The 16,195-nt window shown below is 39.9% G+C and overlaps 1 protein-coding gene and 1 pseudogene across 6 annotated transcripts in view; both read right to left on the bottom strand.

Moving 5' to 3' along the window:
• Positions 1–1,113: 1,113 nt before the first annotated feature.
• LOC121475120 lies at positions 1,114–1,432 on the bottom strand (annotated as a pseudogene).
• A 765-nt stretch (positions 1,433–2,197) lies between these two features.
• CREB5 (cAMP responsive element binding protein 5) overlaps positions 2,198–16,195 on the bottom strand; it is a 405,584-nt gene continuing 391,586 nt past the window's right edge. For 5 of the 6 annotated variants that reach the window (XM_041727846.1, XM_041727845.1, XM_041727844.1 and 2 more), the window contains 2 exons: positions 9,774–9,882; positions 2,198–8,852 (listed from right to left, as the gene is read on the bottom strand). In XM_041727846.1, the coding sequence (XP_041583780.1) occupies positions 8,689–8,852; positions 9,774–9,882 (273 nt within the window). In that variant the 3' untranslated portion in view covers positions 2,198–8,688. Of the gene's footprint in view, positions 8,853–9,165; positions 9,195–9,773; positions 9,883–16,195 lie in introns of all 6 variants that reach the window. The other variant, XM_041727847.1, reaches the window with a different exon arrangement.

Here is a 16,195-nt window from a genome sequence, read left to right as displayed (position 1 = left end):
ATAGTGAAGATACTTAGGTTGCAAACCACAAGGCAAGTTGTCTTGATAAAACACTGTTTTTGTTAGATAAGAAAATATGTAATGCAAAATTAAAATGTGATCCAGCAACCAACCAATAACCAACCACAATAGCGAGTATAAGATAAAAGGACATTATGAAGCTCCAGAGACAAAGGGATGAAACATAGAATGGAGATTAGAGCTGTCTATCTTCAAAGTATAAATGTGGGATCATAACAATTTTTTTTAACCAATAGTAATGGCTTTGAAATTGCAAATGAGTGTGGGATGGGCATTAGAAAGACTCTCATGGGAACTATGAGTGTAGTGAGTGGTCCAAATGTAAATGTAACAGATGGGATTGCCATTAGAACAGCAGTCATCCTCTCCACCCAAATTGTTGTTTCTGTCCCAATTTCAAATATCCTGTCAGGCTATGTGTCAGATGACACATCCTGGTACTTAATTTTAAAATACGACTGTTGTGGCTATAGGACCAGGTGGTTGGGTCAGAGTGTTCTGAGATCAAGAAGGAAGACAGGAAACAGAAGATTATCCATTCCCCAAATGTTTATTGTGTGCCCATTATGTCTGGCTGTTCTAGACCTTGGGTGACCAAGGTGAATGAATAGCAAACCAACCCTTGCTCTTGTGGGGCTCACATTCCACTTAGAGGAGACAGACAATAAAAAATAACAGCTAAATAAAAATTATGTTAAATGTTGGTAAATGCTATAGAAAATAAAGTCTGTACAAGGCAGATGAGGGGAAGATTGAAGGTGGCATAATCTTACAGAGGATGGTCAGGAAAGGCTTAACTAGTTGGGAGGCAGGTGAGGATGTGAGGCAGACATTTGAGAGAATATTCTGGGCAAAGGGAACGAAGGGCATGTGAAAAGGCTCTCAGTTGGGTGGCTCAAGGAACCTCAAGGATATCAGTGGAGCTGGAGAGGTGTGAGGGGGAAAGATAATGATAGATGAGCTCACAGAATTAATGAGGGGGCAGGACATGGAGGGCCTTTCCAGAACTTGGTAGTAAGGAATTGGCTTTGCTTTTTTTTTGAAGTGAACATAACGTCAAGATTTTATTGTCTTCATAACAAAACATGAAGCTTAGAACTGGATCACTTGGCCCTTTCTCTTCTTATCTCCCCCTAGTTCAAACGGCTTGCACCTCTTAATAGCCAGCGTTCTCTTAGATCTGCAGTTGGGCTCAACGCATTCAAGCCTCAGCACAATGTTCTTTGTAGTTTTAGCCTTTTTCTGGAAAAAATGGCTCAGTCTGCCCACCATAGCCACTCTGCTTCCTGTCATAACGCTGCTTTCCCTGGGCATAAAGAGAATCTTTGCCTTTCTTGTACTGTGTCACTCTGTGGGGTTGCTTGCCACACTTCTTGCAGAAAGTCTGGCGGGTTTTAGGAACGTTCACCATCTCTGCGAGAAGGCTATTGGCACGGAAAGCTGGCTTTTGCTTTGAACGAGGAGAGAAGTCCTTAGAGGGTTTTGAGCAGTGGAGGGAGATGATCTGTCTTCCCTTTTCAAAGGTTCCCTCTGGCTGCCAGTTAGGAGAGTATCCAATAATTCAGGTGAGAGATGCTGGTAATTTGGACAGAGCTGTAATAGTAAAGCCAGCGATCAATGGTGGTTGGATTCTGGCCACACTGATGGATCAGACATTAAATGTAGGAGAAAGAGAAGCGTGATGAAAACATTAATGAAATGGAGGGAGGGAAAGAAGGTAGAAGGGGATGGAAGGGAGGAGGATACCTTGAAGAGTGCACACTCAAAAGGGCTAAGACTATCCTTAGGACTTTTCTGTAAGCCAAGCAAAGAAATCCAGGATTTGATTGCCTCAGTGGCCAGCATGTGATGCTTCGCTCCTGGACATCTTGAACATGAATTTATGTTGGCTGTTTTTCTGGACTGCTAAAATCTGTTGACCGCAAGGTGAAGTTTAGTTGTATGGCCAACCCGCTGTGATTGTGTTAGGCTGGTGGCCTTAGTTGGGAAGTTGGATGGAAGAGGCAGTGGGAGCATAGTAGTGGTCTAGGAAGGAGAAAATCCCACCTCCTTCTGTCCCTAGATCATCATGACCCTGGAAAAGCAAGCCTTGGTTTACAAGGCATGAATGAGACCATGTGCAGGATAGATACCATTATCCCCAAACCCAAATTTCATCATACAAAAGTTACATGCATTATTTGCATTTGAGTGCTTTATTATATTGGAATTGCAGTGATATTATTAACATTTGTACAAATGCACAAAATCTTGTCTCTTCTTGCTCGAAAGAGATGTAAAAATCTGACCTCGTTGAACAGTCTTAATGAACTCATTGTCCATTGGTAACAATAAATGTGTTCACGATGCAACAAAAAGCTTAACATAAAATTGAACATATTAAATGCTGCAGCAAGTATTTACATGTATGTACCCCCAATTTTTTTTTCTCCTTCCAGTAAGGAAGGTGGTTGCTTTACAAATAGACAGACAAACATAAATGCTTTGCTGTTTACAATTACAAACAACCCCCCAGTCCAGAACTTAAAGTGACAGCACCTTTTTTTGGGACTTCCTTAGTTAGCACTTACTTTGTACAGTGCTAAACTTTTTAGGTTCTATTTTTGGACAATATTTATATTCCAATTGTCCTAGAACACTGTGTTTGAACGGAGCCATTTTTCTGGGCCTTTTCAGAAGATCCCAAACCCCATGTCCCCGCCAGGGAGAACATTTCAAGCTTATCATTTCTCTAAGACAAACCTCAAAGGCAGAACTCCTCTCTCTATGAGGCAGGTGTGATTTAGCAGAACGTAGAAGGAAAGAGGGTGAGTAGGTCTCCTCTTCTACTTGCTGGCTGGTTGGGAAGGGTCCCTTCTCTGAAACCCCCTCCACTGCAGCGCTGCTGATAACTTCCATTATCTCTGGTCTATGGCATTGGTATTCTAAAGGAGCCAACTAGAATCTAATGAGCTTATTGTGCATAAGATTTTAATGATATACTTAAAGCTAATTTATTCAGGTTCCACATTCTCAGTCCTGAGGCTAAAATGATTCTGTTTTTTTTTTTTTAATCCTAGAAAGTTCTATAATATGAAACTCAATGTAAGAAATCCTAAATGGCTTAAGAAGAGCTTTCTAAATCCTGGCTTCTAATGAGCTACATATTAGAAGTTGGTCGAAATACAATAGCGGATTGTTACTGATTCCCCTCTGATGATAAGCTTGGAAATGTATCAGAGTGCCACTTAAGAATATTAATCTTTTAACAAATGCTGGCAATTTGGCCTTACCCCCCTCTTCAACTTGTGGTAAATAGTTTCTTTTTTTTAAAAAATAGACAATTTATAAGGAAAAAAATATATAAACACTCTTTAAGCAATTTGGCTATAAGCATTACATCACTGAAAAACTCCCCAAGAAATAGTAAAATATTTTGAGTGGACATACACTTTTTCATTTTCACAACATGATGAGCTAGGGTTTTTGTTTTGTTTTCTGTTTTTCATTTCTTTGTTTTGGTATTGAATTTTACGAGTAGGTTTATTGCTTCAGTGCCTTCTTGTCCTTTCTCAGATTATCACTGTAAAAGAGAGGTGCTGTCCCTAATTACGTCACAAGGCAACATTGTATTTTTGAGACCTAGGAATGAAATAGACGGGGCCACTGTTACTTCAGCAGCCTCAGAGAGACGACGGCTGGGACACCAGTCCACATGCACCATGGTGCACAAAAGAGTAAGTCTCCTGGCTCATTCAGGACACTTTGGTTTGGAGGATGAGATAGAAAACTCTTAAGGGTAGCTTAGCTGCTGCCTCACATCTGTTGCATAATATAACATTAAAAAAAAAACATGCTATGAATAAAGGGCTAAAGAGTACAAACTGGCTCTTCTCCTTGGTATTCTCGTAGCAGGCTTAATCTAGGCTGATGTGAGGAACATGGCTTTGCTAGGATACTAAGGAACACACGCACATGTACCTGGTGCAAATATTCTGTAAAGTATTTGTAAATGATGCAGCTCAGAGCCTTAGAGGGAGGGTGGGGAGGTGGAAAGAGGAGAGCAGGAGGCAAGTTTGAGGACAGGGAGGGACTTTTGAGAGAGAACAGGAGAAACAGAAAGGGGTCGAAAAAGCTAAAGTGCAATTTTAAAATATAAATTATTTTAAAAGCAGAAGAGAGACTCTACATTGCTACTGTTCACAGAGGCACAGTTTTATTCAAATTTAAATGGGTTGTTTCCTTTTCCTTCTCAGATATGCTGCATAATGGAACTTGAATGGCTTCAAGCTACTGCACATTGTTTGGGACGGGACAAAACGAGCACTAAGGAAGCTGAATAGTGCAAGGCATTCTAGGAAATTGGGGTGGGGCGGGGAGAAGCAGAGATGAAGTTGTTTCTACACTTGGACAAGAAAGCTGTTCCAGTTATAGTTACCGATTCCCTTTAGCCGAACTCTGCTTCCTAAGGGAAAAGAGCTTACTTTTTAAAAATTAAAAAAAGAAGAAGAAGAAATAGAAGTTTTTAAAAAACTGTTCAGAACACAGATTAAAAAATAACTCACAGAGCAATAAAAAATCCTTGAAATTTCTATGCACAGAGATCTAGGCAAAACACTTCCACCAAATGATGGAGAATAGCCATTTGAAACCCTGAAAAATGAAGATATACACAACTAGAGTAGTTTATTATGAACTAATACTTTAAAAACAAGTAGATCCTACAGAAGAATACTGTTCAAATGGAATGTTTTAAAATAACATTTATTAATAAATATCTTATAAAATTCTAAATTAATAGATTCCTGTTCAAATTTTTGCTTTGGTCCTTGAATTCCACTGTATACACACATACATACATATATATTTTCTTAGATGGTTTTTATTAACCAGAAAGAAGCACATTCTATCCTAACTGGATGGCTAGTTTTATAGCAGTTACTGATGCTTACAACACCCCAGCCCAAGGCTGGTCTTTCACCGCAGCTGGCTTCAGATTTTAATGGCAAACTCAACTGACACACTAGAATTTACTAACAGGCAACAAAACCACCTGAACATCCACCATCGGTGCCCCTCTATTCAGAACATGCGCTGTATTTGATTTCTTTGACCGGATGGGCTCCAAAGGGCTTTTGCCCCAAGTAAGTCACCCTAATTATCACAGTTCATGCAACGACACCACACAAATTGCCATCTCCCACAGGCCGCGTGAACACTGGGACTCGCTCACACTGACGTGGAGGTAGGAGAGGGATGAGTGGGGGTGGAAAGGGACAAAAATCAGCTTCACACCGGCTTTAACATGAGGATGATCATCCGGCTAGGATTTCACTCTACCTGTCCTGGCATCAAATGTTGGGAAATGTCCTAAGGAGGAATAATTACGAAGTGGACGCCTCAATTTAGGATCGCCTGGTAGAAAATGCCATCAGATCTACTTATCTAAGCTGTCAAGTCCCATCACATACGGTGAGGGGAAAGCGATGTAGAAATTTCCAGGTAGGCTGGCAGTGACTTGAAAGGCAGATGCTGCCAATTAAAAAAAAAAAAAAACAAAAAACAGGCACGAATGAGGAGGGGCAGTGTTGCAGGGGTTGCAGGGGCCTTCCCTCCTCAGGATGGGTGTGCTCCGAAGGTCATTACAATGGATTCATGAAGATCTAGGTGGATGACCCATTAATTGAGTGGGAGAGGAAAATGGGGCAGAAAAAAGATGTTTTCCCAGACTGGCAAAAAATGTAGGGCACGGAGGGATTTTCAGGCAGGCTGGTGAAGGCTGGACCTTCCAGTGAAGTACTTAATACTGATAAGCCGAGTGTTGGATTTGACCAATGAGCCTTTCTGTTCAGGGTTTCAAGATGCTCTGACAACAAGCTGGCGTCTTCCATTTTACTGTATTTCCACACTGCTAATGAATATACCTAAAGGCTCTAAGTATAACAAGAAGACAGTTTATTCTAATTATACATTGAGGGCCGTTTGCTAACGTGTGTGTGTGTGTGTGTGTGTGTGTGTGTGTGTGGTTGGTTTGCCTACTTAGCATAAAAAACAGACATAATTGAGCTCTATATAATGCACATCAGTCAAACTGTCAAGTTGCTGAATTAAGAAAACTCAGGCAGGTTCTTCACTACAGAGGCTTTCAGTTTAACAACTAAATATTCAATCAAGAGGTGGAACAGAAGTAAAGTAAACCATAATTTTAGTGACAGCCCACTCCCTGGACATTCTGATATTACCAGTGGATTTTTTAAAAAAATCCATTTGATTAAGTGCTATGCATGCAGGAAAGAAAGAAAAGTTTTTGTTTACTTAAAGCAAAAAATAAAATAAAGATGTGAAAATTTAAAACCCGAGCAAACAGTTCAATGAGCTTTTTATCTTTTTTTAGAGAGACACATACATGGTCCTAGAAAGGAGTTTTGAAAAAATTAAACTTAATATCAGTATACAGATATACCTTAAATATTTCTTAGGAAGCCAGTTAGGTTCAACCATTTAGCTGTTACTGCTGGGATGCAAAACAAAATAACTATGAATTCAGTATTTAAAATACTTAAAAAAAGATATGTTTGTCTAAAATATAATAGAAAATTCTTTTCATTTGCATTTTTCTTTTTTTCTCTCTTTTTTTCTCTTTTTCGTTTTTTTGTTTTGTTTTGTTTTGTTTTGTTTTTTGGGTTTTTTTTTTTTTTTTTGCGTGTGTGTGTGTGTGTGTGTGGGTTTGTTTTCCTGTTTTGTTTTTGCTTTTGTGTTGATGTTTAGACCACATATCCAGTCATGAGTTTCCCTGGACACTCGAAACTTTCTTTTGAAAGCACTGCATACATAAAAAAAATTGTTGATAAATACTGATTTAAAAAGCAAGTTATTAGATAAAACTGAAACTAGTTATAAAAATCATGCTTCACGACCCTCGTATTGTCTTTTTTCTCCAAAATAGATTCTTATGCTATAGTGAGAGATAAACACATAGACACACACCCACACACGTCTTTCCCTTTTCTGAACTCTTATAAAAGCTACACCTTTTGTAAAATACTATTATTCTAAATCCCATGAACGCGCGCGTGCGCTAACACACACACATACACACACACACTGTGTTAGGAGGTCAATCAAGCATTCAAATGGAGATGAAACACCAGCACCTGTCTAGACTGCTGGAGGAAAACATTAGCCCCGTTACTTGTGAGATGTGATATTAAAACATTAGCACAGTCGAATGGCTTGTTTCAAGGAGGCACAACCGTGGTTTGGGACTCTCTGCTTTCTAAAATGGGCAAGTCGATGAAAGTTGCTGAAAATATAAATCAGAATTATTCAGAAGAGTGGAGAAGCCACATCCATGGGATTCTTTCAGCAGCCAAAGAAGGCTTTGGCTGTTCTGGGAGGGCTGAAAGCACCCCTCTGGAAACGTTAGGTTTTCTTTCTTTCTTTGTTCCTCCAGTGGTGTGTCCACTTTCACCCACCATAACGGCAAAGGCAGTTCCATAGGCTTAAGAAAAAAAATAGTAATAAATCTTAGTCTATTAGCAGCTGATGATGGAACAATGTGATCTGTGTAGTGAATAGAGAGCCCTTCTGAATTATTATATAGTATATGGATTTTCAACCTTATAGACAGGCCATATAAAACCAGTTGTAATTTGAGGGTGTGATGTTATAGCCCGCATCATAATTTGGACCTTCACAATCGAGGCTTATAAGGCTCCCTTCCCTGGTGTCTCCACAGCTGGCATTCAACAGTGCTTCACCTATGGCTAAGCCACCTTTTATTTGCTCTGATTATTAAAAGCATTAAATCAGGCGCGTTAAACATCTCCTGCTTACCATTTTTGTAAAAAGCAAGAGCTGAATGAATCCAGCTGTGGATCATGGGCAAGGGAAGCGATGGCTAGATCCATATTTTTGAGATTTGCTTTTTTTTTTTCCCCTTTAGGAATTACTTTCTTCTTTACCTGCGATGCTAAGGGGCAGGGTGGGGGTTATAAATCAGCAGAAAGTAAAAATGAAGAGTACACAGGGAGCCCAGGAAAAAGTGGAAATGGAAAGGAAGATTGGAGGAAATTAGAGGGTAATTCGAGGAAGTGGACCAAGAAGAGGAAGAGAGGTGGCGAGATGCTCGGTGGTTTTATTTGGACATCAACGGATCTTATAATTTTTTATAGGAAGAGAAGAAAATATGGAATAGGCTCTGTGTTTATCTGGAATTCTAGCGACATCACAGCGCAAATTCAATATGTGTTATGATGTCGCCAGACTCACCACCCAGTTACCTTGCATCCGTTTACGTGACATCTAGGTATGCCTCATTTTGGCTAAAAGCTGCGGTTTAACAAGATTCAATGTTTCAGGCAAAGGGTTGGACTGATAAGAATGAAACCGTTTCTATATACAGAAAGAGTTCAGTTTATAAACAAGTTAACTGGTACCAGAAAATTGGAGAAAAGCACCAAAGCATTTCCCAAGCTGATAGATTAATTAATTGCATAACTCCCTTTTTTTCTTATATAACTAAGTATAAAAGACAACATTTCCATAATAACTATAAAAATGAAAGCCAGTCTCTGAAGGGCTGAGGAGTCTTCCAGGTCTGAGTTAATTCTAAAAATGCCCTTAAAAGAAGGACGCATGATATGCGACAGCTCTTCTTGGAGGCAAGGTCTGACCCACCAGTGGATTTTAAAGGATGGGATTCAGGTCTGTTCGGTGAGTGGTAAGCTGACTGAGGGTGGAGCTTCCCACCACCTCGCTCACTGCGGAGGAAGTGGTGATGGTATTATGTTGGATGACCTGCTGCTGAGAGCAAGCTGGGACGGGGCTGGCAGGAGGACTGCTCTCCGGACCTAGGAAAAAGCACACACACACACATACCAATATAGCTCTTCTTGGGTGGACCTGTGGGCTACTCAGGAAAATATTACTACGTGTTTACTAGAAATAGAAGAGTTTCACACATTTGCTCCTGGACGTTAATTTCAAAACTTTATTTTAAACTGTAGTCAAAAGCTATGCCTTCCCACTTTATTAGCTACAAGCAAAGCCATGCTTTCTAGACCAGCAAAAAGGATTTCATGTGTTCGAGTCTTGATATGTGAACTTCCCCATTTTTGTATCTTCACATAGCCATCCATATATCAAATGTGGAAAAATACTCACATGTGGTGGGAGAATCTGTGTTGCTCAATCTAAAAAATTATTTGAAAATAAATTGACCTTCAGCCATGAATCCCTGCTCCTCCCACCATCCCCCGCTCAACTAGCATTTAACTTATTGACGTTCCAGATGCAGAAATTGGGGTCTAGAGGAAGGGGTTCACTTTACTTCTTGGAAAACTAAGACAAGGTCACTAGCTTTTCAGCCCAGTGAATAACAGGCAGCATACCTTAAGGCATTGCATGTGATTCACCGAATGCCTCTACCCCAGCCCATTTATTTCTCTGGAAGACTGCTAGCCCACTGGTAGTTGGGCTCCCGCAAGCTATTTTCCTACTGGCTGCATAATTGGAATTCGGTAGGAGTTTATAATGTGAAATGCCAGGGAAAGGCTAGCCAGAAATTTTTGGGAGGTGGTGGGCATGGTGATAGGGCCAGAAAAGAGGGATTCCCCCAGTGCCATAGTCTGGCAGCCACTGAAGAATTCTAGTACGATATCTGCCGGGGTGTGCAATCTACACTTTACTTTTGCTCTTTCAATAAAATTCAATGCGAAATTAATGGCAAAAAAAATTGGACACTAAGAAAAGAGAAAAAGTCAATGACTTACTTAGATATCCTTGGGATTCTTTCTGCATGGCTGTTATTGGACAGTCTTTATGCGTTAACAACAGCTGTTTCAGCTGTGCCACCTCATTTTTCAACATGGACACTTCATTCTGGAAAGAGACATATCAAAGCCATGTTGAAAAGACCAGAGAATACAAGTCCCCATGCACCTTCAACGATGATATTGGCAAACTTTTCTGTTGTGTCTGAATGGCATTAAGAATAATATTTAATGGGATTCACTTGAAAATGTGTAGCTTGCCTTTAATTTGCTCCTCACCTTTACCTGGGACTTTTTGAAAATACCAAATTTAAATTCAAGAGCTGAATCCTATTAAAAGTCCAGAGCATACCCTTCAGGTGGTGGACTCTGGGACATGTTACTTGGGTGGGAATCTCCACTCTACACAACCTGGGTGACTCTAGGCAGGAAACGTAAGCCAGCTGAGCTTCAGTGGCCTTGTTTATAATTGGGGATAAAACCAGAATAAAGTTCTTGGAGTTGTGAGGACAGAATGAGGCAACAGATGTAAAATATCAGGACTATTGCCTGGCACATACTGAGCAATCACTTAATTTAGCTATTCATAATAATCATCTTCACACTGTCTGATAAGCTCAGGTTGACACTCAATGTGACGAAAAAGTGAATGTGGAACACATGGAACAAATGTTGATCCTCTACTGGTGGGATGAGGTAAGCCCAGAAATGTGAGGGGCAATGAAGCTTTGGCCACGATTAAATTAATTTGATTGGTTCATTAACTAGTTTGGCTCATTTAAGCCTATGAATTCTTTCTGGCATCAATATCAGGGTATTGTGGATTCCGTGTGTGTGTGTGTGTGTGTGTGTGTGTGTGTGTGTGTGTTTCTTGTGCCTCAAATCTCCACTTTATGTAGTAATTCACAAAGACCGATTCATAGCTTTGTAGAATAATGTGCTTGGCACTACTGCCTGTAAATATAAATGTAGAATAGGTGGTTGGTTCTAAGGTGCTTCCACTTGATAAAAGTAAACTGTAAACACAGCACTATCTCAAATAAGCCATTTTATAGTTGTGATAAATAATACCCTCTTTTTGGCCTATGTTCATTTGTGGCTGCCAGGCATTGTACTCCACATGTGGGAGACTTTAAAAAAAACATGCACACAGAAAAGGGTGTTTTAACATTGCTGTCATTAAGTTGTATCTACACTTTCAATATGAACTTGGCTTTTCAGGCATGCATTTACCACCTAAAAAAGTAAGTTTGGGATTCTAAAAGTAATTAAAATATTTTTTTTTGCGACTTGTTTTAAGGAATACCTCCCATTTCCAAATTTATTTGCAAACTATATTATAGATAATAAAATGTTGAGTAACATAAGTAACAAAATAGTAAGAATCTTATCTACAAAAACCTTTCTCCAAATTTTACAAAATAAAAATGCCTGTCTGAGAAATTAGCATTAATGACAAATAAATCACTTAATTGCTCTTAATCTGCAAACATTCAGGAGAGTGAACTGCATCTCCCACCTCCAAAGGAGTATGACTGGTATGGGGCCTTATGAAAACCAAAACTGACCCTTGTCAATTCTGGGGTCAGTGCAACCTTTATTTATAGGACAACTTATTTTAGCCTTAAATGCTAATTCTTTCCTCTTTGATTTTAATGCCCATTTAAATTCAGATGGCCTTCCTTGCTTTTCCCAGATTCCCTTTGCTTAAAAATGGCACGTGTAAAAGAAAGTTAGACTGTTAAATAGAAGGCAACCCCGGGTTAAAAACAAAACAAACAAACAAACAAACACAAAATGAAAATAGAGAAAAAGAAAACAAAATGAAATGTCATTATTTGCAACTGGATTCTAGATACAGCACTTTTCTAACACCACAACTGCCAAAACACCACTGCACTCTAAGGAGAAACTCTCAGCTGCAGATAATGCAGACAGTCATTCTTAGAAAATGGAGTCAAGCTCCAATTTTTACGATATCCTCCCACAATTTTTCTTCTGTGACCTAGGAAACAACAAATAAGGAAAGTATTTAAAACAAAACCAAATAAGATTCTCTTGCTTTCTTACACTTCTAGAAGGGGAGAAAAAAAAATCCCACCTGGTGGCCCTCTTGGAGAGGTTGATATTATTCTGTTTCCTCCCCAACTACATTCTTCTCCGTCCCACCTTCTCTAGGCAGTGTTCAATCTCCCAGGCACAAAGTGTTCATTGCCCCTTCCTTAAAAAAACACTTTGAATTCCGTTCTTTGGGCTTCTACAATCGTAAGTTGCTAACTGCCTGCAATACTTGGCACACCCCAAATTGTTTCACAGTAAACCTTTTGCTTCCATGAGAGGCCACAACAGAACAGCACGGATCACCACTATGAACAGCATATATAGTGTCTCGGCCTCTAACCAAAGGCCCAAACAAAATTGATAACTCTAGGGGCACTTTTGGTCTAGAGATAGCAAAGCTCTTTATTAATAAAGCAATACATTGTCAGTATAGGAACCGAGAACCTGGGAGTAGGACGGTCTGTACAAGTGTAGGAACCTGAAGACTACTGTGGTAACTGATCCTTTAGAGATAGATGTGAATATGGACATATTTCTTAAAGTAATGCATTAGTAATTATGTTAGTTGAGTTATGGTTGGAAAACCGATGCCAATCAATATTCTCCATAAAGAAGAACAATCAGCCTCTTGTTTAGATCATACACACATAATTCCGATGCTGTTAAGGATGAAATCAAAATCTTTTGGCCACAGAAGCAACAGAAAATCCCAGGGCAACTTCCAGCAGGAAAAGGAGCTCTCAACAGGGGTTTCAGAATAATACTGTTTGGCCTCCCAAACTGCCACACTGAAGTAAGGGTGACAAGATGGTCAGAGGAGTTCTCCAGTTTCCCGCCCCCAGAATGGTGGTTACTCTTTGAGTGTTTCTGTTTTGCCTTCAAGTGAGAAAGCTAACCACCTAATAATCTAATGAAAGAGTCGATCTTTATTTTTTATTCATTAGTCGACTACCTTTGGTATTCTCAGCTATGCTTATATTTCAAGTCTTGTATTTCCTGAGGGGGCCAGTTCTGGCACCGCCCGTGCTTCTGAATCTTATCAGGGCAGATTCCAAAGCTATAGCTACAGTCTCAGTTTAGCACAAAACCTCATGTCCATGTATGTGTCCATATTGTTGAGAGAGTCTGTAGAGCCTTCATCAGATCCCATTAGGGAGACTTTGGATTAAGACAGGTTGAGAATCGCTGCCCTAGAGAAAGCAGAGTAGATCATGTGCCGTGCACACGCATAATCACCATCTTCAAGTCTCCATGCTAACTGACCTAGGAGATGCTAGACTATATTTAAAATAAAAATGCTTTTCGAGGGAACTAAGTAGAATCACCTTGAATTCATTTTGGGAGAGAACAACCAGATAGCAAATGTTTCAAAATGCATGGAAGAAATAAAATGTTGCCCGCAGCTCTAGGAGGGAAATAAAAACCAGGCCTTCCGGAGGCACTTTCTTACTCTGAATTACCTTGCTTTATGAATTGAGGCAAATCACCAATTTTTTTATTCCCCTGCATGGGTTATAATAATCGTTCTAGGTCTTCATATAAAAGTGCTTTACAAAAGCAAAGTATTAATAATCAGTATTAATTATCCTGTTGAAATCAGCCCTTCATTTTTTCAGTTTTTGAACTGAGTTTGGGTTTGCTACTCTAAAGCAGTTAGCCATTTAGACAGGGACTGTCAGAGGCTAGACGCTGTTGTATTAATCCATTCTTTAACCCATAAGGTTGTCTGGGGGGTGAAGTAGTGCCCCTATACAGACATTCAATACCATAATAACATATTTTAAACAAGTACTCCAAGAAGTTCCTAATAGCTACATTTGCAGTTTTTGGCTTTGGGGATGTCATTCTGTTAATATGATAAACCCAGAATGCTTTCTGATGCAAGCAGTAGTCTGTGCCAAAAAAATAATTATCAAAATGGGCCCTGCAATATAGCACCCACCCCCACACACACCCACACCCACACACACACCCTACACACTTATTTTTTTCTTTTTTGTAGATTAGCCGAGGCCAGGTTTAGTTCATTCTAAAACAAAGGACTCTCAATTTGTAAGGCAACAGTTCCCATCTGGCCTATTCTCTTGCCAAGTCCCAAACCTGGGCTCATGTGTCTAAAATTTTAGCAGCGACTTAGGCCATGTGTCTTTGCACTAAAAAAGAAAAGCAATTATTTCCACGGGCGACCAGATGATTTCCATATCATCTACTGCACACAAACAATCCACCGAGCACCCCATCAGTAGTTGATCAATTCAGAGCTGATCTTGGCTAGTCTGTCAGAGAAAAGAACGTGGATTCCTTTAGTTGAAGAATTTTCTACAATGAAAGTTCATACAGCAGTGGTTTGGGTCAAGAGAAGACTTGCTTGAGTCCTCATCCTAATACTTGCTGGTTGTGTGACTTTTGGGAAGACTCCTTTTGTCCCCTTGACCCTCAGTTTTTCCCTCTACGAAACGCCAGACTGGGTGGTTTCTGATATTTGCCTCAATTCCTATACCTGTGTTGACCTCTTGGGTTTAGATTTGTTGTGAGACAAGGAAATGAAGTCTGGGAGTTTGATTTTGTTTTCTTAGGTCTGATTTTTTCCAATCTGAAACTCTGCAGCCCAGCTAAAAGGTTCTATGCTGAAAAACAACTCAAAAGTGGCAGCTGGCCATCCAGACCTTGGATATTCCGTTTGGCTAGAGTTTGTTTGCTTAGCACCTTCCATTTCTGTTTACTTAAAATTTGGCTCACTGGACTAGCCTCAAGAGAGACACCTTTTTCTTTTGACAAAGGTCCAATAAGAGGGAAAGGGTCATTCAAAGGTAGCAGAATCTGCATATCCTCTCCAGCATCACAAGGCATGATGTGGAGCACTCAGCATCCCAGAAAACATGGAACGGCTGTGGTTTCTGTCCCTCTGAAGCAAAGCAGTGGTTGGAAAACACAAAGAATTCAGTCTTCTCAGAGACTGTCCCTTCCTTGGGCACTGCTTTAACAACCAAAAATATTGGTGCCTGTTGATTGGCCCAAATAAAACTTTCCAACCCCCTGGTTTTGGGGGGCTAGAACTCTAGTATCTTTTTTTCCTTTGTCATCTATGGTCCTAAAGAATGGTAAAAATTAATGGATTAGGGCCTTGTAAAGGGTAAATTTATCTTATGTGTTTTGTAAAAGCAATAAGATACAGGCATATGCCAAGTCATGAAGACATCTGACTCCAGGGAGACCAGCATCTTCACTTTCCCTGGATCTCTGCTGTGATCTCTCCCTGTTTTTAAGCTCTAGGACCATAGTCAATATGCTGATATAATTCTGCAAGGACTCATTTCAGTTAAAACTGATTTAAACATTTGTTGGCATCTGATATATGCCAGCTGGCTACTCATGGCTCCTTCATCTAAGACAGTGGTTCTCAATCACTAGTCTGATTTTGCCCCCACAGGGTATAATGACAATGTGTGGAGACGTTTTGGTTGTTACAACCTGGTGGTGAGACAGGGGGTGCTACTCATACCTAGGAGGTAGAGGTCAATGATACTACTAAATATCTACTACGAATAGGATACAACAGAGAATTATCAAGGCCCAAATCCAATAGTGCCAAGATTGAAAAATCCTGCCCATTTTCATGGTCCTCTTGCAAACCTCACAACTGGTAGCAAATTCCAGAGATTCCCACACGGCAGTCATTGCAGAGCCAGTGGCTGTAATATTTGCTGGATCCACATGTACCAGAGTTTTTATTGACTTAACATGTTTGCACAAATTAACTCATTATTTAATAATTTAGCCTCATCCTTACCAAGAGTATCTGTGAAATTGAAGGTCTGATGTTCTAATTACATTTTTCAATATACACAAAAATAAAAACATGATTACTATGAATGTTAAAAGTGCTTACCATCTTCTACCTAAAAGCTTCTCACATACCACTGTGGCTGCCAGGATTTTAGAACTACAGATTTTCAAGTTGCTATGACTTTCAAGGTGTTAAGAGTCCAGCCATCCCACTGTGGCTTGACTCCCTTCAATCACATCCTTGCCAAGTAGTCAGGCAGCCAGTTCTTGGACACTCCAGAGATGGGGAACTCATTCATTTACTCAACAAGCAGATACTGAGTATAGACACTCAGGAACTCAGCATGTTAGCTTGACACTATACTAGAAACAGGGTTAGGGAGTAGAGTAGGGGGAGAGGGCAATAAGATAAGACACAGCCCCCACCTTCATACACATATAAGCCACTGGGAAGAATTATTACTCTATTTCCCATATCTGCTATATATGTTTCCCATTGCCTTTCTCATGTCTGTCACACAAAGGATGATAAATTTAGTGGAAAATGTTAAGCATCTATATGCAGTCCATGTATA

Source organism: Vulpes lagopus, chromosome 13 (genome assembly GCF_018345385.1).
Source record: "Vulpes lagopus strain Blue_001 chromosome 13, ASM1834538v1, whole genome shotgun sequence".
NCBI classification, from domain to species: domain Eukaryota; kingdom Metazoa; phylum Chordata; class Mammalia; order Carnivora; family Canidae; genus Vulpes; species Vulpes lagopus.
This window is presented reverse-complemented; position numbering and strand designations above follow the sequence as displayed.